General features: G+C 40.1%; 1 protein-coding gene across 5 annotated transcripts in view; it reads left to right on the top strand.

Moving 5' to 3' along the window:
* The first annotated feature begins 303 nt into the window (after window positions 1–303).
* The window catches only part of ZNF527 (zinc finger protein 527), a 47,745-nt gene continuing 33,917 nt past the window's right edge, over window positions 304–14,131 (top strand). For 2 of the 5 annotated variants that reach the window (XR_004347092.1, XM_032614529.1), the window contains exons 1-5: window positions 304–2,583; window positions 4,222–4,343; window positions 5,356–5,430; window positions 6,772–6,898; window positions 7,530–7,625. Coding sequence is in view for 4 of the 5 variants with exons in the window: in XM_032614529.1 (XP_032470420.1) it covers window positions 5,398–5,430; window positions 6,772–6,898; window positions 7,530–7,625 (256 nt within the window). In the remaining variant the exon portion in view is untranslated. Of the gene's footprint in view, window positions 3,547–4,221; window positions 4,344–5,355; window positions 5,431–6,771; window positions 6,899–7,529; window positions 7,626–14,131 lie in introns of all 5 variants that reach the window. The other 3 variants (XM_032614532.1, XM_032614530.1, XM_032614531.1) reach the window with 3 other exon arrangements.

Genomic DNA, 14,131 nt, shown 5'->3' with positions numbered 1-14,131 from the left:
TGGAGATGACTGGGCTCAAACCAGTGTTGGACTTGGTGGTATGAGACAAGAAAAATAAAGGACAAAAAGTCTTCTTACGATCAATTACTGACATATGAAGAGATAGTCATACATACAGTTTCTCTGAAGGTACACCTTACCAGTCAGGAAGTATCTTAAATTTCTAGCACTTTAGAATGAAACATCCAAGAAGATCTCTAACCTGCGTGATAGTTAAGTCCAGGGAAGAGCTGTGTGATGTATTTGTCAAGCACCAAACCACAATTATTATCCAAAGAATTCTTTTTTTTTTTTTTTGGCTGTGTCGGGTCTTAGTTGTGGCATGTAGGATCTTCGTTGAGGCATGCACGATTTTTCATTGCAGCGTGGGCTCTTGTGACGTGAGGGCTTCTCTCTAGTTGTGGCATGCAGACTTTCTCTCTCTAGTTGTGGCACATGGGTTCCAGGGCACGTGGGCTCTGTAGTTGTGGCGCTCGGGCTCCAGAGCATGTGGACTCTGTAGTTTGAGGCACGTGGGCTCTCTCGTTGAGGCACCCCAGCTCAGCAGTTGTGGCGGGCAGGCTTAGTTGCCCCACAGCATGTGGGGTCTTAGTTCCCTGACCAGGGATCAAATCTGCGTCCCCTGAATTGGAAGGCGGATTCTTTACCACTGGACCACCAGGAAAGTCCCATCTTCCAAAGAATTCCTAACTGGTAAATTTCCCATTAAAGCAACCCAACTATTAAATGTTTGTGGAGCCTTAAAAAATAATTGCTTGCTTTCTTCTGAATGTAACAATGCAATGTAACAACAGTTTCACAGAGTAAAGTGCAAATCACTTTAGTCCTAGTAGCCAGACTCCCCTTGTCCAAGACTCTGGGGCTTTAGCTATTTGAGGGCTCTTTCTCGGGAGGGGATTGGAAGGAATCTCCAAGGATGTGTTCTTATTTCAAGAACTTCCCTTTGCTTCCACACACCCCCACTTACCGAGATCTTGACTTGGGTGCACCTTCCAGATCTTCCAAGGTCTGGGGAAGAATGTTGGTTTGTTTGGAACCTTCACTGACAAAGACTCTCTCCTTGACCAAACTTTTAGTCAGACTCCTCTGAACCCTCTTCTTAACTAGGCTTCAACCTTTGGGCTTCAATGTTTGTCTTTGCAACACCCACTTTTAGCAAGAATTCTGTCATGTCAGTTTAGCATGAGTTCTTGATATCTGATCAGTCTCAATATCTAATTAAATTTCTCATCTACCCAGGTGGTATCTGATCACTCTGGCCAGCCCTCAGCAAGAATCCTGTTGGTCAGTATAGTGAGAATTCCTCCCTACCCTTTACGTCTCCTCTTTGTAATTTTCCATGAACTGACCACCCCCCAACCCCAACTTGCTCCTTGCCTATAAATCCCCACTTGTTCTTGCTATATTTGGAATTGAGCCCAGTTCTATACTGAAGTCTCTTTCCCCCTATTGCAATATTTCCTGGATTAAAAAAAACAAAACAAAACAAAAACCCCTCAACTACTGTTCAGCTCTGGTTTTCTTTAACATCACTCAGGGGTTCACATTCTTTCCTCCTGACTGTGGACAGTTTTTCTTAAAGCTGGGCCCTAATTAAAGTTTTAAAGTGAAAAGGAGAAACAGCAATAAACCCCAGAGCTGTTGGCTACAACATTATAAATGGCTTTGGTGCAAATGAGCATCTTCCTACAACTGGAATATAATTACCCTCTGTGCCTGGCATCACATATGGGGCAATCAGAGAAGGGATAGTAAAAATGAGGATAACACTGACCCCACCCATGGCCGGAGGTGAGGGGTTGGGTGGGGGTGGGAGAACAGTTAGACCTGGAGACAGGCACACACACAGACACACAAACACTCTTCTCCCACGTACTCAACCCTAAAGACAAGCCCAGAAATACCGCCCATTATGGGTAAACTCCTGCGATCTCTGGGATAAGAACACAGTTACAGAAACGTCATGCCCAAAGTCAGCCACAGTTCTTCACACACCCACAATCACTCTCCCATTCTTGGCGGGACAGACCCACAATCTGTCACACAACGACCCACACTCACGGGCGTGACTGAAAATACAGAAGCTCACTACACCGACAGAACCCGTCGCCCCGTAGTGAGCAAGCACAAAAGTGTGCAGCGACAGTCACACACACAAACCGCCCCACCTGAGCATTCAATAACAGTCACGGGCGTGCACAGCTTCACCACTCCCTCACACACAGTAGCCCAGAGTCATCTGAGTGCCCAAGATCGCACACAGCGTTCCGGGTACCCGCACCTGCGGCCTCGGTCACCTGTAGCGCAGGCGCGATGTCGAGGCGTGTCTCGGGGCCCTCTGGGAAATGTTGTTCTTTCCGCAAAGAGGCCGAGGCGCAAAGCGTTCTGGGGCTCGTGGTCCGCGTGGTCGGAAGGAAAAGCTGAGTCGTTAGTGCAGGTTCCTGCAGCTGGAGTTTACCCAGCGGAGCTCGGTGTCCCGCGCGCCTCAGTCCCCGCCCCGCTCCGCCCCGCAGGGGATTCTGGGAGGCGACGTCGCCGGTCTCGGGTCGCTGGGCGTGTTTCCAGAGCCAGCGGCGCTGGGAGGTGAGTAGGGCCTGGCTAAGCGCGAGAGCTAGAGGGCAGGGCCGGGCTTGGGGTGGACCGGCAGGGAACGGGGTGGGAACCAGGAGGGCGCCGCCGAGGAGACTGTGTGACAGGCTGCGGGTGTGACAGGGTGTGATCTTCTGTGTCACCGTGTATGTAATTGTGCGCGACTGTGACCGTCTGTCTCCGGTATAAAACTCCGAGTCTATGTGTGTTTGTGCGTGACTGTCTCCGCAGGTGTAACTGTGTTATTGTGTATGGGTTTGTGAGAGATTGCGGGTGTGACTTTGTGTGTGTGACTGTGTTTGACCCCTTGTCCCTGTGGATATAACTGCGTTTGAATGTGTGTGACAGAAGGTGTCATTACGTGCCCATGACCATCTATATCTGCAGGTATAATTTTGTGTAATTGTGGCAGGATGTGTGACTTTGTGTGGTATGTCCCTATGCATGAGATTGTGTGTGACTGTCTCTCTGTTGGAGTAACTGTGTATCGTCATCTCTATCTTTGTGTTAATACCACTGTTTATGTATGCGACATTACAGTCGCAATTATGTGACCATATATATGTGTGTGATTGGGTGAGAATTTGTATGTGTATGTCAGACCTAGTGTGTGATTGTGAGACACAGAAAGATTAAAATTACTCACCCATTCACACAGTTACTAAATGACAGAATCAGGACTTAAGCCCAGGCAATTTGGCTCCAGAGGCCTTGCTTTTAATTGCTAAACTCTCTTGATCTTTCCCACGCTGTGAGGGTGAAAAATGGGGGCCCTGAGTTCTGAGGGTGTTGGAGAGTATTGTCTGTGGTCTTGGACTAGGACCCTTCTGGACATAGAACTTAACCTGGGTATCTCTGTTTGGTCCCCTTGTGAGTAACAGAACCCAATCTAAAGACACTGTGGTGAAACCATCCTCATATTGGCTGCATTTGGGGGAGGAAAGCCCAACCTGAAAGGCCAGTCTTCCTCTCCTTAGGCCATGGAGTTTGAGATTTTAGGTTTGTCCTTGTCAAAACTCTTCCATGTCTGGTGCTGAGAGAGGCTGATCCCTGGCTCTTTTTCTCACATACCAAGTGAACTAAGTGTTTGGTTCTGACTTCATGTAATAAAGAAAAATGCTCTCATTTCCTTTTCAACTGTGTGTGTAAAATCTAAGTGGCAATAAGGGTGGCACTTCTCTATGCCAGGAGTTGGCTCAAGCAATCTTGACAGTGAGGAAAGGTTCTGACAGTTGGGTTGATTTGCCCAAGGTCACATAGCCAATGAGGAAAGGAATGGAGAGTCAGTGTGTGTCTGGGGGTCTATATAAAGCACAAGTCTTTCACAGCACCTTTCAGTGACTGATGGTTCATCTCAAACTTGAAAAGTATTATTCAAATGATACACAGCGATTTGAAACAGCAATTTAAAAGCTATTTTTTTAATGCAGGTGCTACTTAGAGCTCCCGGGTGCTGAGAAGACTTCACTGATTCTCCTCTTGGGTTGCAAAGGCTTTTATAAACAAATTCAAGCTGTATTACATTAAGGAAATAATTTTCTTACAGATTGAGTTGATTAGTGCAGAGTAGCCCAGAATTAGGGGGTTGTATATCTTAAATTCTAAGTCAAACACAACTATCTTTGTTTTCAGAGTGAAGAAATGTTGGCGCTGAGAAGACAAGGAACTTGTTTCAGGCTGTGCAGTTTCTTGTTGGTTTGGTATTGAAATTTGTCAATGTTTGCCTCAGGCTGAATTTCTGTGGAGTAATAGAGGTAACACCTGCCACCTCGGAATATGCTTCTCTGAAAAACATATAGCATTGATTTCTCAGGTTATGCTGAATATTTCCCATACAAACATTGTGGTCTCTTGAAAGAGGACCAGTTTTTGAGCCACACTGCAGTTTGACTCATGACTTTGAGTTAGCTGTTTAAACTTTTTGAACCTCAATTTCACTTGGTGGTAAAATGGGGATAATAATACCTACCTTTGCAGTTTTGTGAAGATTAAATAAGATAATGACATACACAACATGTGTAACATTGCTATTTATATTAAAGGAGCCACAGTAAGATTTATTTATTTGTTTATCAAATATGTTTTTAGCACTTACAGTGGTTCTGACATTATTCTAGCACTAGAGATATACCAGTGAACCCAACAAATCCTGGCTGTCTTAAATCTTATACTGTTGTTTGGGAAGACAACAGTTAACAGGAAAAAAAAAATAACATGTCCAATGATGTTAAATGCTAAGAAGAAAAATAAATCAAGATAAGGAAAAATAATAACTGGGAAGGAGATTCCCTTTAGGTAGAATAGGGAGGTCCCTCCAATGTTGTTAACAATTGAGCACAGATATGAAGAGAGGGAATGGGCCGTGTCCAGGCAGAAGGAAAAGCCAAGGCCACAGCCTTGAAAAAGGAGTGTAGACAATGTTTGAGGAACTATAAGGAAATCTGTATGCCTGGAGTAGGGTGAATAAGGGGGAGAAGAGTGGGAAATGAGGTCTAAGGGGCAGCCAGGGCTAGATCATAAATTGTCTTATTGGTGATAGGATGGACTTTAGATTTTGTTGAGTTCAGGCTGTGTGTCCTTAATATCAGTCAGGAGTTCAGGGGTTAAGTTCAGCTTTGGCCTTTTTTCTCAGATCTTGGAACAGGGTAGGGCTGGCCCATGTAAAGAAACTAGAGACCATAAAGGGGCAAAAAACTCTGTGAGTCTCAGATCAGCAACATAGGGCTGCTCTGCCATTTTTTTTCTTGTTTAACTCTCCCTTCTCAGGACTTTGTTCTCCAAAAGAGAAAATTGAAGAAGGAAGGAAGAATGGCTGTTGGACTATGTAAATCCATGTCCCAGGTAAGTTGATGTTTTCACTTTGTTTCCAGAAATTCCACATCATTTTTCAGGACTTTGGGACCTCAGAGAGAGTCACAAGTAGCCCAGTGAGCGCACTCTTCACTTCTCTCTCTCCACTATTTGTTCATATAATCCTTCTACAAAACATTTAGTTGCTATTTTTACTCAGTGTTGTGCTTAAATGTATGGTGGAACAGAACTTTTCCTCTTTAGATGAATCACGATTTGTTGTGTTGGAGATGAATGCAAGTGAAATAAAGGATGGAGTGTGATTATCAAATAGGGAGGTCAAGGATGGCTTTTCTGAGAAAGTGACAGTTGAGCAAAAAAAACCTGAGTGAAAGTAGGGAGTAAGCTTTGTGGAGATCTGGGAAGAGCTTTAAAAAAGTAGAAGGAATAGCAAATACAAAGTTACTGTGTTGGGAGCATGTTTGATGTGTTCCAGGGATGGCAATAAGCCAGTATCCTCAGACAGAAATGTGCACTGTGAGATTAGAGCAGTAGCTGGGGACCAAATTATGCAGGCCCTTAAAAGTCATGACCAGAACTTTGATTTTTGTTCTAAAGGTGAAGGAGAACCATTGGGGTATTTGTGATGTGATTTGATTTATGTTTTAAAAGGAAAACAAATAGCAGAGAAGTAACAGTGGAAGGAGGGAGGCCAGTCAGGAGACTGCTGCAATAATCCAGGTGGGAGGTGATAGCTGCCTGGACCATGGTGGTGGCATTGGAGCTGGTGAGGTTCTGGGTGTATATTGGAGATATAAAATATGGGATTTGATCAGGGATTGGTTGTGGAGTATGAGAGGAAGAAAGAAATCATGAATGACTACAAAGATTTTTGACCTGGGCAATTGTGTAAATGGTCATGCCATTTACTGAGATGGGAAGACAGGGTGGGATGAGATAAGAATCAAGAATTGAGTTCTAGATATATTAAATTCAAAAGACCTTTTGGATATCCAAGTAAAGTATTGATTATATATCTAGAGTTCAGGACTGGAGATGTGAATTTGAGAGTCATTAGTGTATTTAAAGCCATGGGACAGGATGAGATTATCTTGAGGGTAGGGTTGTGGCGAATGTAGATAGGAAAGAGGTCCAAGGACTGAGCTTAAGGCATTCAATATAAGAGGCTGACAAGAAGAGGAGGAATCAGCAAAAGAGACTAAGAAGGACTGATGTAGAAGGAAAACCAGGAGAGTGTGGGTCCCGTGAGTCAATAGTAGAAAGCATTTCAAGGAGATGATCAACTGAGTTAAATTCTTCTGAGAGAGACTGAGGAAGATGCTAGGACCATATGGGAGTACTTGGCAAACAGCATTTTTTTAAAAATTTCAGGGTTTGGTGACCTTCAGGGATGTGGCTCTAAATTTTTCCCAAGAGGAGTGGGAATGGCTGGACTCATCTCAGAAGGATTTGTACAGAGATGTCATGTTGGAGAACTACAGGAACTTGGTATGGCTTGGTAAGGATATGTATCCCCCATAATTCAAATCTTCCCTATGAGATGTTTATGCTTCCTCCATTGGGAATATCTAGGGCATCTTAAATGCTTAGCTGGATTTCTACTTCGTGTTCCCAGGAAATTATTCAAAGTAGTTCCATAGAGTTATAAATGAGTATAGTTCCCTTTGCTCTAGAAAGATGGTTTGGGATAGCAGCATTAGTATGGCGTGGACATTTTTTTAATTGCAGATTATGGGGTCCCACTATAGACCTACAGATTCTGGGAATAGGCCTAATAGTCTGGGTTTTAATGAGCTCTCCAAGTGGTTCTGATACCCATTAAAATTTGAGAACCACTGTGGCTTCTGATTCGGTAGGTCTGGTTGGGGCAGCCTGAGAATTTGCATTTCTAATAAGTTCCTAGGTGATGGTTCTTCTGCTCTAGTACTTTGAGAACTGCTGCTATGAAAGAAGCTTTGTCTGTCTCATTCTCCATTCAAACATCTTTCCATTCTCTGGCCCTTCCTCTAATGTGCTTTCTTGCCTAATGACCAAGAGATTGAGTCTGAGTCTGGAACAGCAATAGCAAGTTGATTTGTTTATCTATCTGTCTGTCTTGCTGGCTCTCATTTTTCTTCTCCTGTAAACAGGACTTTCCATTTCTAAGCCCAACATGATCTCCTTATTGGAGCAAGGGAAGGATCCTTGCATGGTGGAGAGAGAGATGTCAGATGGTCAATATGCAGGTGAGTGACGGGGAACAGAGAGGGCTGTTGTAAGGTGACAGCACAAGTGGTCATAAGAAGACTGCCCTGCATTTGAGGAGGCTGTCCCGGGCTTCAGGGGGTCATTTCCTCTCTATTTATATCAAGTTATATTCTCAATAATATTTCTACCTCTACCCTGAATCTTGTTCCTTTTAAGTTCTTCTTTCCCCTTTATGGATAGAGTTATATACATTTCTAGATTTCTTTTTAGAGTTTTTATTTTTATCAAAGTTATTATCAAAGTTATGCATGCACATTGGTTGAAGAGACAAGTTGTTTTATAAGGCTTATTCCTTTAAAAAAGGAGGGCTCTTGCCCGCTTCCCAGTTTCCCTCTCCCTAGAGGGATCCACTTTCTTTACTTTTGCAGCTTCTTTTGGTGTCTCCTTCACGTCTCTAATAAATATGTTTATGTTGCTGTTTCTTGATTGTTTTTTTCAGGTTTAGTCCTCATCCAGTATCTTCACTAAGAAAATAAGAATTTAGTACTTTCTTATCCTGAATCCAACATGTGTGTGAGCATGCACGCGCACACACACAATTTCTGTCTTCCTATCTCACTGATACCATAATTTTTTAAGTTTTATTTATTTTTTAATTGAAGTGTAGTTGATTTACCACGTTGTGCCAATCTCTGCTGTACAGTAAAGTGACTCAGTTATACACATATGGACATTCTTTTTTTTAATATTCTTTTCCATTATGGTTTATCACAGGATATTGAATATAGTTCCCTGTGCTGTAAGTAGGACCTTGTTGTTTATCCATCCTATATGTAATAGTTTACATCTGCTAATCCCACACTCCCAGTTCTTCCCTCCCCCACCCCCTCCCTCTTGGCAACCACAAGTCTGTTCTCTATGTCTATGAGTCTGTTTCTGTTTTGTAGATAGGTTCGTTTGTGCCATATTTTTAGATTCCATATATAAGTGATATAATATGGTATTTGTCTTTCTCTTTTTGACTTATTATGGTAATCTCTTAGTTGCATCCATGTTGCTGCAAATAGCATTATTTCATTCTTTTTATGACTGCATAGTATTCCATTGTGTGTGTGTGTGTGTGTGTGTGTGTGTGTGTGTGTGTGTACCACATCTTCTTTATCCTTTCATCTGTAGATGGACATTTAGGTTGTTTCCATGTCTTGGCTATTGTGAATAGTGCTTCTATGAATATAAGGGTGCATTTATCTTTTTGAATTATAGTTTTGTCCAGGTATATGCCCAGGAATGGGATTGCTGGATCATATGGTAATTCTATTTTTAGTTTTCTGAGGAACCTCCATACTGTTTTCCATAGTGGCTGCACCAACTTACGTTCCCACCAGCAGTGTAGGAAGGTTCCCTTTTCTCCACACCTTCTCCAGCATTTGTTATTTGTAGACTTTTTAATCATGGCCATTCTGACTGTTGTGAGGTGGTACCTCATTGTAGTTTTGATTTGCATTTCTCTAATAATTAGTGATGTTGAGCATCTTTTCATGGGCCTGCTTGCCATCTGTATGTCTTCTTTGGAGAAATGTCTATTAAGGTCTTCTGCCCATTTTTCGATTGAGTTGTTTGTTTTTCTGTTGTTGAATTGCACGAGCTGTTTGTATATTTTGGAGATTAAGCCCTTGTCGCATCGTTTGCAAACATTTTCTCCCATTCCATAGGTTGTCTTTTGGGTCTTTTTAATGGTTTCCTTGGCTGTGCAAAAGCTTGTAAGTTTGATTAGGTCCCATACCAATATCTTAATTTTTATTGAAACACTGTTCAGTGTTTACATTATTATGGCTATTAAGTGCTAGTCGTAGCTGTACTGTGCATATACCAAGGTTACTTTTTCTGTACTTTTTCTTTTTCTTAGCATTAATAATTATCTGGGGTTTTGTCTGTTTTTTCCCTTAGTTTTCTATGTACATATTCCTAACTCAATTCTTAACTCCCAATCAATTGTTTAAATCTCTTAAGACACTCAGACACATTAGGTTATCTATTGATTTTACCTTCTTGGAGAAATCTCTCCAGAGTCTTCAGATATGCTTCACTCTAGACAAATGGCTCATTACATTTGCTTGCATTCTATTTGGGTTTATCTAACGTTTTCTCATGATTAGATTGAGGTGGTGCACTTTTGAAAAGAGTGCCACAGAAATAATGTTGTATCCTTCTCAGTGAGTGCATCATACCAAAGGATTGATAATATTGATATATCTTATTATCAGTGATGTTAATTTTCATCACTTGGTGAAGGTGGTATCTGCCTGGTTTCTCCATTGTAAAGTTACTATGTTTCTATTTATAATTAATAAATATTTGGGGAAGATACTTGATACTATTCAGTTTCTTCTGAAACTTTTGCCCACTAATTTTAGCATCCACGGCCCTGTTGGATCTAGTCTGCAACAGTTACCACTGTTGTGGTATTGACCTAATGTTGACATTTTTATTTCCTTCTTTTATTTACACATATTAACTAGGATTGTTCTGTCTGGAAGAGCTGTTTCACCTCTCCCATTTGTTTATATATTAGAATATTTCTTCATATTTATGGAATGATGGGTTTTTTTTTTCCTATGAGTTAAAACTACTGTATCATTATTTTGTTGCTCAAAGTGTTCCAGCTTTGACCATTTAGATCTTCTTCAAGTTGGTTCCTATGACCTTTTAACATGCCCCACTTCGTGGTTCCAGGTGTTCCAGGTTCATCTTGTTTTCCTTTCCCCAGCCTTGAATCAACCACTTCTCCAAGGAGCCCTGGTTCCTTTTATTGGGAAATGATGTTTAGAACCAAGGTCTGGGTACTAGGTGTACTTATTGCTACTGGAAGTGATTTCTTCTAGGCCCTCACAGCAGACTGAGCTGGAAAATATATGTATGTATACCAACACACACTTTTAGACAGACACACTTTTATATTTATTTCTGTCTTTATTTTTTTTAATACATTAAATTATTCATTTATATTGATACCTTGATTTTAGTCCTACCCTCCACAGCGTTTATCATAGCCTTTCTCCTTTACTTATTTGTAATTTCTTCTTCTGACAGTGAGAAGCAATGTATTTAATTATTTCCTCCATTTAAGTGTACACACAAAGTAGTTTCAGAATTTCTAACCTATTCCTCTGTGAGAAATAAATTTACTAAGTAGATTACATTATTTGTGTTTAGGTACAAATGTACTTTTTTAGTCTTAAGTATTCAGTCAAAAACTATTTTCCAGAGTTACTTAGGTTAGTTCTTCTAGGTTCATTTGTTTCTGTTGATTCCTACTACATCCTGGTTGATTTTACTTTTTTTTTTGTATCTGAAACATTACTATGCTCCTAAGAATCAGACCTTTACAAGAATGTATCCTCAGAAAAGTGTTGCTCCCTCCTCATCCTTACTGTCTTGTTTCTGTTCCCTACTTCTTCCTGCCCCTTTCTTACCCACCCCTTGTAGACCACCAGTCTTTATTTTCAGGTTGGTCCTTTTTATGTTTCTTTTACACAAATGAGCAGATATACCTGTAGTTGCATTTGCTCTTTTCACTTAGCTATAACGACATGATTTGAACTGTGAGGGTCCACTTATATGCGAATTTTTTCAATAAATACTTACTACACGATCCGAGGTAGGTTGAATCCATTGATGCTGAACTGCAGATTCGGAGGGCTGACTGTAAAGTTATACCCATAGCGCCTGTATTGTTCGGGGGTCAGCTGTACAGGAAATCACTCCATATGAGTTCATGGAGAGCTTCCTCATTTTTCTGACAGCTGCAGAATACTCCATTCTGTGGATGTTATGGTAATTTATTGAATACTCTATAATGTGTGAACATTTAGGATGTTTGCAGTAGTTTACAATTAAGACAATGCTGCAATAAATAACCTTGTAAATATGTATGTTCCTGTTGTTGAGGCTTTATTTTCAGGGTTGTTTTGTAGATGTAGGATTGCTAAGTAAGTGCATATGTAGTTTAGGAATTGACAAATTCCTCCCCAAAAATGTTGTACCTGTCTGCTTTTTATATTAGTTTCTTACGGCTGCTGTAACAAATTACCACAAATGTAGTGGCTGAAAACAACACAAAAATATTATCATACAGCTCTGGAGCCAGGTCAGAAGTTCAAAATGGGTCTCACAGGGCTAAAATCAAGATGTTGGCAGCCTGCCTTCCTTCTGAAGGCCCTCGGGGAGAATCTGTTTCTTGCCTTTTTATGCTTTCTTTAGGGCCTTTATCATCTGTTTATTTTCAACTTTGTAAAATCACCTTGTTTTAAACGTGAGCTTTATATGCAGTATAGAATTGAGTTTTGCTTTGTGAACCAGTCTGGATATCATTTCAGTTTAATAGGTGAAAGTCCAACCATGTTTTTAATATGTTTGGGCTTAATTCTGTACATTGTTTTGTGTTATATTTTCTGATTTTTACAGTTTTTAAAAAAGACTTTAGCTTGTCTGTTTTCCTAGGCTTTTTTTTGGTCGTGTAATACTATAGTTTTTATAATAATTAGAAAGATTCTTCTTTTGTTCTAGTGCCTTCACGGTTATAGGGCTCTGTTTCTTTAGACAGTATTTATTCCTTCTATTACTTGATTGGTCAGCTTTAAAAACTAGCCTTTGATTTTTTCACCTGTTACAGATGTGTCAATAAGTAACCTTATTATACTCCCCACCTTGTTTTCCCAAATTTTGTTACTTGTATGCTTTTTACATTGTCCAGGCATATTATATTTACATGCTCTTGTGTCACATTTATCCCAACCTTTCCTTTTGTCTTAATTCTGTAGTTATATATATTTAGTGTTTTCCACTAAGTCATTTTGCTGAAATTTCTCTGGATTGGCTGAAATCTGTTCTCTAGCAGTTTCCTCAAAAAGAGTTCATGCAAACAATGTCCCCCTAAGCTCTACCTTGTTCATAATTGGCCATTCTTTTCTTAAGTTGCTTATAGCATAGTATTGGTGTTGAATGTTGTTACAAAGAAGTCTGATGCCAGCTTGATATTTTCCCTTTATGTATAAGTGTCTTTATATTTTGTTCTGATCTCCTAGATGGGTACAGGTTAGGGTACGGCTGCGGGTTAGGGTTAGGGTACGGGTTAGGGTATGGTTTATGGTTAGGGTACGGGTTACGGTTAGGGTACCGGTTAGGGTCAGGGTATGGGTTAGGGCTAGGGTACGCTTTAGGGAGAGGGTATTTATTAAACCTCTCCCACTCTCTAGATATCACTTAGCACGTAAAGGTATATTATTCGGGGTCCAGCCATGGAGAAGACTTTAGACACTAGGATAAGAGAAAGAACACACACATTATAAATAAATCACATTAGGGTTTTGTTTCAAACCTGTACATTAAAACACTAGTGCTTAGGAAATCTAATGGAGGCAGAAGCAGTAAAGGGTAGTTTTATGGGAATAACATCACAGATTTTCTGTAGAATACACAGATTTTGACTGGTTAGAAAGTCAAGGAGGGATGCTTTTGTTCTGAAGACATAAACCCTCTTCTAAATTGAGCTGTTATTGGAAGTTAGAAATTTTTTGTTGCTGTTGTATTGCTTTGTGTTTTCATGATTATTCTGCTTGCATCTCCCTTGTTAAACCTTTGATTTGGGGAAGAGTGCCATTACTGGAAATGATTTTACAGAATTCTCAAAAACAAAAGGAAATGGTTCTCACCTAAATATTAAGCAATAATCTCTATACTGGTGTACTAACAGAATTATGATTCAGGGATAATAATTCTATGAAATGTAATTAAACACACAATATATTTTTTCTTTTAAATTTCCATTGTTACTTTTTTAAAGTACAATTGTAATTCAAATTCTTTGTAACAAGTGGAATTTAAAAAGATTAAAGGAAAAGATAATATTTTACCACTTGCCATTCTTTCCCACTCCCTGAAACGACCAGCATAAATGTGTAGCTTTCTTATTTTATCCAGGTGTTCTATACATCTGGAACATCATGTTTCTCACTGTATAAAAACAGATTTAGCTCTCACAATTTTTTTTTTTTTTTTTTTTTGGCGGTACGCAGGCCTCTCACTGTTGTGGCCTCTCCCGTTGCAGAGCACAGGCTCCGGACGCACAGGCTCAGCAGCCATGGCTCACGGGCCTAACCTTTCATTTTAAAGTCATTTTATCAGGACATGTTTTAGTCTTGACCATTTTGGGTCACTTTTTCCTGGTAGATATGTTCTCTATCAGGATGGAGAGTCAAGTTTTTATTTCTGGAAGTATCTTTTTCTTTTTTTACTGATGAAGTTAAAAATATAGGAAAGTATAGAGAATAATATAATAATATAGTAAAGGATTTCCTATTGATAAACAATTTTTGTATTTCTGAATTGCATACTTCATCATGTGTATTATTTATTTAATATACTGCTTGATTCAATTTTTAATATTTAAGAATTTTGCCTGTTATCCATGAGATTGGTCTGATATAAGAACAGTGAAATAGATCAGTGGAACAGTGAAGAATGTACAAAAATACACCCATGTATA

Source organism: Phocoena sinus, chromosome 19 (genome assembly GCF_008692025.1).
Source record: "Phocoena sinus isolate mPhoSin1 chromosome 19, mPhoSin1.pri, whole genome shotgun sequence".
Lineage (NCBI taxonomy): Eukaryota > Metazoa > Chordata > Mammalia > Artiodactyla > Phocoenidae > Phocoena > Phocoena sinus.
The sequence above is the reverse complement of the archived record's forward strand: the minus strand, read 5'-3'. Positions and strand labels throughout refer to the sequence as shown.